The sequence below is a fragment of the Buteo buteo genome, chromosome 17, assembly GCF_964188355.1.
Source record: "Buteo buteo chromosome 17, bButBut1.hap1.1, whole genome shotgun sequence".
NCBI classification, from domain to species: domain Eukaryota; kingdom Metazoa; phylum Chordata; class Aves; order Accipitriformes; family Accipitridae; genus Buteo; species Buteo buteo.
Genome location: NC_134187.1, coordinates 22790834 through 22801609, shown reverse-complemented (window position 1 = coordinate 22801609; position 10776 = coordinate 22790834). Strand labels below are relative to the sequence as shown.

Below are 10776 nucleotides of genomic sequence, written 5' to 3'. Positions count from 1 at the left end.
GTTAGCATGTTTCTATATGATGCTCAGGCCACATGATATGATTTTGTCCTATGACTGAAAGTAATTCACAGAATAAGTTCTCAAGCATCACTAAAAGGAATTTAAAGTTCAAAACTTATTTTCTGAAAAACATTCCCCATTATTTCATTAACATCTTCTGTGGTCTCGATTATCCCATCAGTAAACTTCTATACTACAGTTTCTGGGTACAGGAAAAGGAAGGATTTGAAGTAGAATTATTTAGAGGTACGACAGAATCTTAAAAAAAAAAGGTTATTTTTGCAGTATCTGTTCAGCTAGTCAAAATAAGCAAGTAGGATGGTGACACACAGACATACCAGGGCATCTCGTATTTAAAAACCTCCTGTAAGTTTAAAAGACTTTTATCTCTCCATACCAAACCACGTGTCTACATATTTTTATTATATGGAAGGAAGGTAGTCCTGTGCATAGAGGATTAACTTGGGAAATCTGCAGTCAAGATTTCCTGTCCAGCCACAATTTTTTTGTGTGGTCCAGGAAAAGGCCATGGGAAGTGATGACAGTGGCCACTGAGAGGCTCGATCTTGCCTTGCTGGGTTCAAGTTAACCTTTGTGAATATCTCTTGTAGACTCCCTACCTCAGTTCCCCATAGCACAAGAATAAAAGTAACTGCTGTACCTCTGAGGGCTAGTGTCAGAAAGTACGGAAAACATTCAGCCTCTAGGATAATGGCCATCTAAGAATCTAAAATAAAGTATTTGTTACTGTGCCTGCTAATTACAGTGTCACTGTAGCAGTTTATTCTGTGTCTGACTGAAGTCCCACCAGCTCCAGTCAAAGTCTACAGCTATTTAACCGTTCCTGGATGCTCTGGGGGAAGGTGGACCGAGGCATGGAGCTGGCACAGAGGAGAGCCAAGCGCCCACTGCCAACCCCTTGTCTGTCCTTGGGAAAATTTCCTGTCGTGCCTGTTGTATGAAGCTAAAACTCATGAAAAGTGCAAAGCGTTCAGACACTGACTGCACTGAAGAAGGCTGAATAATTAGGTAGAAAGACAGACAGACGGGAAAGTCAGGCCTTTTTTTTTTTAATTTCAAGAATGGCTACATCCTTTCTTCCTTTCAACACAGAAGGTCCCAAAGGCATGATCATGCAATCAACAGTGATTGAATAACCATGAGTTACTGTCTGACACTTGAACCGTACCAATTAATCAAAAGCACAACTGCAACAACTGTGAAATAAAAATGCAGTTTTGTAACCTGCCCTTAAACTCCCTTACAGTTTACTTTGCAACTGGGGCAGGTTAACAGCATTATTAGTAACTGCAACCTGTTTTATAGGTTTTAACCTTTTTTTTTTTTTTAACATCAACTCAATATCCTTTCCTGAAGAGAAAACAGTAATTTACTGAAACAAAAGCCTTTAGTGTGAGTTCTCTTTCTTTGCTTAACATTGGAAGCAAAGTGTTAAACTTGTCTAAAATAAATGTTTTCCTTACCTATAAAAAGGATTTGAAATAATTTTTCAGTAATCTATTTTTCCCTCTTTACTCTGTGCATGTACTACATATTAAAATCTATATTTAAAGAAAAGTTCATCCCATCTTCCCTGTTCACGTGTTTCATTTACTACTTGAATGCCATTTAAAGATGGCATATTTTGCATATGTTTCTTACTAAGATTGTACTATTTGGTTTTGATGCACAAAGCAAATTGCTGCTTTACCCTATGCATGCCTAAAGTAAATAAGACTGAGAAGTTTCCAGTTTGCATAGAAAAGAGTAGTTTCATAAAATGTTTATTTTTCTCATACATTAACATTGTTCAGATTTTATAACCACCAGCTAGAAGTAAGCTTGGAATTGGAAGAATTACAGTTTCCATGAGGCTTAGAGTGAGCTGCCTAAGATCATGCATGTCCGATCTCCTGCTCCTACCACCACACCCTGCTACCTTTATCAGGTTGCTTATTTGAGATATTCCTAGTAAACAAAATAGGAGCTTTTGGTGTGAGTGTGAATCTTGTAACCATAACAATACTTATCACCTTGAACTCTGTTAACAAATAAATGGTAATGGAAAAGCTGTGAAATATTGTTCTTGAGGACAGACTATGAATGCTTGGATAAGCTTTTTTTGAAGAAATCTATTGCATTTCTGCCTGTTTTAACTAATGAGGTCTTTTATAGAATCAATAATGTAAAAGAGTTGAGATCAGTCCCATCCCTTGATACCTTTTCCCAATTAAAGCAGTGGATCATTGTATTAATATTATTTAGTGACTATTCAGCATTTTCATTCTGGTGTGATACTGTGCAAACATTAATTAATCCCCACCAAAGCTCTGAAACCTCACTAGGAAATATTAAACCCATTTTACAAATAAGGGCCTGGAGCCAGAGATTTTTCAGTACCAGAGAGATTGTAACTTGAAGCTCCTTGGGACAGTAAGCAGGTACGAGAGTCTAGAATAATGAATGGCCCTGCAGTTAGAGCTACCTTAAAGGATATCATCATCTCCACTCTGCCTTGACTTGGGGCAATTATTTTACTTCTCAAGAAAAGCCCTTCCTGTGTTTTTTTCAGGAATGAATGCCTCTAGCAGTCCTTTAGACTGAGGCTGTTCATACAAAATAATTACATAGTCATTGGGGTATATATATACACACAGAGAGCTCATCACCATAGCCCAGTGATTAGAGTATCTACCCAGATTCAGATTTCTCTCCAAAGAATATTTAACTTTATACATGTGCAACAGCAAGAAAAAATGACAATTGAGAAAGATTTAATAGTTTGTAGCTTTTCACTAATGTTATGTTCAGTCCATGGATTTGAACTCAAATCTTCAAGTAATGGAACACAACACCAGGGGACAGACAGACAGATATGTCCCAGCCGTCTGTAGAGGCATTAATCACGAGCACAGCTGTAACTACAGAGCTTGTCTACACTGAACTTAACTGACTATCTCAAAACTTTTATAAATGTCTTCCCAATTTCTATCTTCCATAGTATGCTCCTTCTTGGTTTAGAGTGATTCTCTCTAAGGGAGAATGGGACATCATATGGTTTTACATTACTGATGGTATCCAGTCAACCCATTTTGGCCATCTACAGTTTGGCAACCAAGTCAGGAGGACAGGATTTCCTTCTCAAAATATTAAAGCCATCCACCTCTCTCCATTCGTTATCTAGTGATCTTTGGTACTTACTTTCAGAGGACTCCAATAGGCACCCAAAATTTAGGAGCAAGGACAGATTTTTCCTTGCTTTTAGCATATTTTTTTTTTCTAGTCCTCTGGCCATAAATAGCTGAAGTTTTTGAAAGCAGCTTAGTTTCTTCGTAGTCTGGTTGTGATTTTATTCTTGTTTTTTACTTTCTAGTTCCTCATTTCTCTTGACTAATCCCCCATCTTCTTCCTAATCAGGGTGCTGTATGATTGATCAGTCTAGTGCATATCTTTGTGTTAATATTTGATTGCCTGTTTCATATGAGGGTCCTTACTCCTGTAGACTCCTGACATTTAATACTATTGACTTATACATCATTTACTCTGGCTTCAGAAATCCTGCAGTTCTTTCTCAACCAAATGGGAAGGAGAACAATTTTGACATACTTCTAGGGCATGATTCATCTCACCCTAAGTTAAGCTTCTAAAGTAGGCCAAAACTGCTATGACCTAGAAAAGTCTATCACTCCTCATTGACTCTAAAGGAAGTCCAGCTACCCACAATTTAGACATCTACATCTGAATTACTTTCCAACTGTTAGATGAGATGAATTCTATCCCGGGGCATCTGAACTCCTTCCTGTGTGCTGTGAAGTGGGGCAGCAGGGTGAAAAAACCCCAGATGTCCAAGAAGGCTGAGAGATGTGCTCATTCCATGATTCCTCCATAGGATTCATTCTTGAGATTCCTAGGGAGCCTCATATTTAACCGTGTCTTCCCTCCTACACTATTTTAATTAAAGCAGAAACTGCCTGAAGGTTCTTCAGTGTCTTCCTTAACACATCCTCCTGTCCAATCTTTGGAACTTATCCCATAGCTTTTTTCTTACTTGTTTTTTAATATTTAGTGGACAAACAAGTCCAATACATATATTTCTATACTGAACATTTAGGGAAATCCCTGACTTAAGTGTAACTGAGTGGCAACACTACTTGTTTTAGAAAATCCTGTTCTAAGAGATTATTTAAACATAATGCCATCCACTGCCTGAATTCATGTTCCTTGTTCAAACTGTTTGGTTTGTGGTTTTTTTCCCTTAATATAGCAACTATGATTTATCTTCCTATCAATGTGCAACAATAAGGTCAGGGTGAGAGTTTATAATATTCTTGTCAAATAAAAAAATATCCTAATAACACAAAATAAACTGTTGCAATGTATTAACATAAGCATATGCAGAAAAGAAGAAAAATTACTGTTACACTGACTTCTGAAATGTAAGTATGCTCACTTTGAATAAAGGGAGCTTTAACTAGCAAACACACAGAAACCACTTTCTATATTTCTCTTCCAAAAATAACCACATGAAGTAATCACACATAAATCAAAATTTTGATGGATTTCACATAAAACAGTGACAATCTGAATATGAAATTCCGGGAAGAGAAACTCAATTTTGCACAATCTAAAAGTTATAGATCTGGTTACGCTGAAGCCAGTGGGACATTTTACTACTAGCTTTGTGAGACAGAGGTATCAAGATTTCACACATGAAATGAGTTCTATGAGTTTCTCATGTCTTCTTGCTTCTGTTATTTTTTTACATTTAAAAGGTAACATTGAAAACTCTTTCTGCAATTATTATGTCCTCTAAGGGATAAGACAAAAAGAAAAAGACAAAGGAAGGAAAGTTGATAATTTCCTCGAACACCTTCTTTTGAATTCTCGGTTGCCTGGATGTTACCCAAACCTGATGTTTTTCTGCTTTTGATTCTCTAACCTTATAGAGCAGGTGAGAAATTCCCGGGAGGCCTGGACTGAGAGTTTTTTGGTAGCTCTCGTTACCACGGCCTGATGCCATGCCTGCCGTGGGCTTTGCGGCCGGAGAAAGGCTGTACCCCAGAGCAGCCTCCTGCCTCCTCGCCCCCACGGCTGCACTCAGCCCCTGGATGTACAAGCAGTATGAGTTATCTGAGAGATGGTGTCTGTACCTAGCTCCTCCTCTGGCGTCCCTGGAAAACTGAAGCCCGACTTGAGCAGATCGCCACCCTCTTCTTCTGAAAAGACAGAAACAAAGTAGCTATTTAATAACTCTGATAATTTGGTATACCCAGACATACACCCTCCTCTAGTTTTTAAATCCACTCTGTGATACCTATTACCATCCAGTATCTCTGATACCGTAAAGCTGTTGAGGTGCTATTATGTGCAGTATCTACTCCTCTTTGCCAGTTGTACTAGTGTTCTTCCATTTTATTTTTTTAATTTTGCCAGACGTTTTCACATCACTAGTGTCATAATATTCATAAATGCCTTCTTTTTTTTAACATCTTTTACATTGTTCTTTTCAGCTTTGTTTAGTCACATTGAATTCTACTGCTGTTTAGCCTTAATGTATTTATTCCAGGAAGAATCATTATTGTCAGTCCTCCAGTTGTACCTTTGGCACTTCCCACCTCTGATGATAATAATGCTACTTCATGATTCTCAGGCCGCTTTCTTTTCCTTTTATTCACAACCATTTTAATTCTGCAATTCTGAACTCTGACAATGCTGTGATGGTGAGTTTCTTCTATCAATAACATTTACTTTTGTGCCAGAGACAACTTCTTTAGTTCTGGAAAAGTACTTAAGCTCAGATGACATGTTTATGCTGTATGAATGCAGTGAGGTACGCAGAAACCTGCTGAATGGCCGGAGTGCAGCTCTCCGCTACCCTGCCTATATCACTTTCAGAATTGCAGCTGGTTGCCTCTGCATTGCGCTCTTGTCATGCTGGCATACAAATTCATTTGGACCTGGTACCTAGCTCAGGTATTTCTAACATGGAGCCACATATGGAAAATTGGGTCAGTAACACTGCCTTAAGGTGCCAGATTGGCTTAAGAATATGTAGATTAGGATACAAAATATCACAATAAAGCGTTTCATGTAAGTACGCAATACTAGTTTTTAATTTTATTTTTTATGTTTTTGCCCTGTTATCCACATTTGCTGGTGTCTTAGCTGAGTGGAAGTTGTTTGAGTATATACAGCTTTTCACTGTACTCTTTCTTACCATCTGTGTGTGTTACAAGCACAGACACCTCAAAAGAACAGCAAAAGAATGGCCATAGCCTCCCACTATGAGTTCAACCAGCAATTCTTCAGAGAAAGACAAAATCAGGTATTGCAGATCATGTTTCTGTAGTGCACGACGGAGGACAGATGACTTCTAAATAACTCACATCAGTTCATGCTCCTCATATCCTCAGGCAGATATTGCTGTAAGTTTGATCCAGCTCAGACTTTTCTGAAGAGTACCTCAATCCCTGTATCAGACAAGCTGGTTTTTGTGGTTCAGCTTACAACAGACACACTGCTTTGCCTGTTTCAATACTCCATTTAACAAATACATGCATTTTGTATATTTCTTGGTCTTGGTTGCACTTTTTATTTGTACTAAGATTTTTTCCCAATTATCTCACAGCAAACAAAATGAGTGAATATGCTCATGGATACTCCTTGAAAGTATCCAACTCTCAAACAATTGTTCCTGGTTTTGACAATTTGTGAGGTTAAGAATATACAATTGATAATAATGGGCAGTATAGCACAGATACAGCATAGAAAATAAGTCCCAAGGATGTTAAGAATGTTGGATAAGCTGAGCTGTCAAATAAACATCTTGTGTATAAACTCAATTGTTAAATAAACTCACTCTGCTAAAATACAGCCTACTAGAGATCTCTTTAAGTGATGGATAAAAACTCATACACAATTTAAAAAATGACTGGCATATGAATTTAAATTAAATTTCATTTGGAGAGATAATGGACAACTTTAATTAAATAAAAGCACAAATTAGGCAGTTTCCATGGAGACTTTGTTCACATGCTCTGCCTATGTTGTATAACTCATATGCCTGTCCTCTAATTTGGCTGCACAGGACTAACGAATCAAATGAAAGTTATAACAAAAATATTCTGAAGGATCCTTTACATTCAGATAAGTAACTAGGAGATCTTACTGTTAACTTCATAATAAATGAGCTTTATGTTGAAATAGTGGTTTTGTATTTTTTAAAAAGAAGCTATTAATTTATTCCAAAGTTATATCATGTACATATATTCAGAAACACTTACAGAATGATCCAAAGAAAATAAAATGCATAACATTATTCCTCCCTTGCAAGAAGTCAGCATTATTCTCACAAGCTCTGCCCAAAACTAGACTAAAATTGTAGGGGTAGGCTGAACTGGACTAAATGTTTATGGGTTTGGTGTGTTTTAGAAAAAAAGAAGAAAATAAATTTCCTTTTCAAAATGAAAGGGAAAGGTCAAGGAATGGGATCCATAAGTCAGATTCTGACTTTGCGGATAGAATTCCTGTGCAAATTTGGAGAATTCAGTTAATTTCTTTCTGCCTCAGTTATCCAGTAGAATTAGGATACAAATTCATTTCCTTCTCATAGCTGTCCTATATGAATACATTTGTTAGCATCAGTGAGCCTGTTGTCTAGAAGAGCCTACAGAGAGCACAAAAAAGTTAGAATTTCCATCCTGCAAAAGAGCTGTATTCTGTTTTGAATAGGGTCAATTGCAAATGTTTCAAAGGAACTTAGAATTCCTTTGTGATTCCCTTAGGTTTATGAATCTGTATGAGGGATATGAGTAGCTCCTAGTGATTAGTGTACTTCCTAAACATAAGGACTTCTTATTTCTTTATATTTTATGACTATACCTATTCACATCACTAATTCATTGTTTAGACTGTCTTTTCAAAAGGCTACTGTCAGTTCCTTCAGCCCTTGAAGAGATTCAGTTTTTGTATTCTGCACTTATGAAGCATGAATTAATCTAAAGTCTCAGTGGCTCTTGCAGTATTATGAAGACAATCTTTGTGTGAGGTTGAACTGTACTTCAAAGTCATATTACTCCTTCAGCAAAAGACATACATGGTCTTTGTTTATTCAGTTTACATTTTTCCTAGAAATTACTGGTTTTATTATTGACCATAGAAATGAAAAGCATATCCTTCATTCATGAGCACAGCAGCAACCTTCATATCTCATGGTAATCAAGTCAGGTAGATTATGGCAGAATTGTCACGTATGCTGAAATTCAAGTGTCATAAAATGCATGCAATCATTTTATGTCATTCATCTCCTCTATTTCATATATCCATAGTATTTCAGCCTGCCCTTTGCTCAAGGTGGGCCTACTGGTAGAACGTTCTACACAGCGGACACAGAGGAAAATGGTAGTCTTAGCATGGAATGTTTGATGGGCAAACAAAGATGAGATTAAGAAAATAGGATTATTTACAGTTTAAGGTTTTAAACAATGTACGGAACACACAGTCCACAGACAAGGGACACAATTACTAGTTAAAATCCCTTCTCAGTATACAAACTACTGCATCACAGACTGGTCTAAATAGAAAGCAAAAACCTGCCTCTGAAACTGAAACTAAAAAATAGTAGGAGAAGTCTTCACTCAACAGGGCTCAAAATAGTGACAAAAAAATGATAGGCTTTAAAAGTGCAGAGATGTCTGCTTCTGTGAAAGCTGAATGTATAGTAAAATGTTGCTGTGATCTGCATAAATAGGAGAGCACAAACTGTCATTTACATCTAGTATCTCATTTTCTTTTTTAAAAATGTGATGGATCTGTCATCCATTTCAGTGCAACGCAGCACAGACGACACTCAAGACTGTGATAGGAACCTTTCACAGCCGAAGTTCTCCAGACTTAAGCTTGAAAACGTCAGGAGACATTGCTGAGCTGGAACCAGCTTGACAGATCCAGACGGCTCATTCAACCCTGAAGCTACTACATGTAGACTGGCAAATGACATGGGCCAGCGCCCGAGATCAAGCTGGCACGGCACAGCTTTTGTCCTCAGAACAGGCTGATGTCTGTCAGGAGCGCGCCCTGCCTTGTGCTGTTGCTTACCCTGCTAAGGAGACGTTACCTTGGGAAGGAAGTGCTGGTTTTTTGATCAGCACTAGGTACCACAGTATTCAATGAACAAGCATCCTGTGTAAAGGGCCTTGAAATGTCATAGCGTGATAAGGTGATACAGCTTAAATACAACTTAGATAGCCAGAGTTAATCATGGACATTGAGTGATTCTGCAGCCATGGAAAATGGACTTTACGAGCACTAAGGAGTCAGAAATTAGGCAGAACACAATGGATTTGCCACTGGATGAAATATTAGATCACTATAGAAGACTGCAAACCAAAGGAGAGATAAGAGTCTCTTAAGGGTCAATTCTGAATCTTGCCTGAGTTGCACTTGGTACTGGATTGCGGGTCAGCAGGTTGTTTCTTTGTGTTCTGGGTTGGGGAAGCAAAGTTTCTGTACGAGCTAATGGATACATGCTGTCTTCTATCCTGTTCCTGTCTGCCCATGGTCTAAGTGAGCATTTTGACAGTCATTGCACAGAAAACATCTGATATCACTGCTTCTTCTCAGTTCGATAATCACTTTAGCCATCCTTCAAATTTTATCATCTCAGTTTTAACCTTTTGATCTGCTCTCTGAGCCTGACGTATGAGTTTAAATTCCCTTTCTTCACCTGCAAAGTCTTGCACCAAGATATGCCTCTACATTGGCCCTCATTTTTTATGCATTCATTCTGCCCTTAATAACGAGACACGTTGTTTCCATCTCCTAATCATAGTTCTTCCATAACCTCTCCATCCACAAAATAGGCCCCAGTCTCAGTGGATTTGTTGCTCACATACTTTAAAAGGCTCGCATCAGCAAGACTTACAATCAGTTAACTGCCTTCTCTGTCACAATAGAAGAGTGAGACTGAACTACAACTGATATTGAACTTCTCAGTTCATTGGCTTTTAATTGATTTATTATTGGCCTGTTCTGGATCTCCCACCGATTTTTTTCTATGTGTGCTTTTCTTGTGGCCTGTAAGCTCCCTATGGAAGCTGTTGTTCTTTTAGTTCTGTCTTATGTAGCACCTGGCATATTAACTTTGACAATAGATGAAAGAAAACATGTGCCTTAAAATGTCTGGATTAAACAGCAGGTGCAACTTCATTTGATCACATAATTACAGAGCATAAAATGTGTCCGGAGTATGAATACAGGACTCTCACCATATTACCCCATGATCTGAGAAAACCAAATACCCTCTTCCAGGCTAGAGATACTTAGAGATCTAGAAGAGATATCTCCTGTACCTCAAAGTCCACTAGCCTGCTATCCGCTTAAAGCATTTCTTGCAGGTGGCCTTTGACCCTAGCCAAAGATATCCCCAGTCTGCTACAAGGTGTGTATCACTGAGAACTGTCATTAGGCTGATCCTGACCTAAGGGAAATGACCAAAGCTAATCGGCCAAAATCACTTGTGGCAAACCTATTCCTTTTCTCATGCAATCTCGAAGAGGTTATATCCAATCAATATTACAACATCTATCTAGTAAATTGGGCATGGCGAAGGCCCATTCTCTGGCCATGAGGCCAACCGGTGTGGTCTAGCCATATCTTCAAGAACAGGCTGGCTCCATCCAAAATGTTATTGGGAATGGTCCGTTGCCCATGCTAACTCTCTAGTCAAGCCTGGGAATTATTTGGGACAGTGAAAATTAGTCGGCCAAGCTTAAAACT

General features: G+C 38.2%; 1 protein-coding gene across 1 annotated transcript in view; it reads right to left on the bottom strand.

Annotated features, from left to right (window-relative positions):
• Positions 1–10776, bottom strand: part of DLGAP2 (DLG associated protein 2) — a 476721-nt gene that overhangs the window by 92595 nt on the left and 373350 nt on the right. The window contains exon 4 of the mRNA XM_075049241.1: positions 5151–5216. Coding sequence (XP_074905342.1) covers positions 5151–5216 — 66 coding nt within the window. The remainder of the gene's footprint in view (positions 1–5150; positions 5217–10776) is intronic.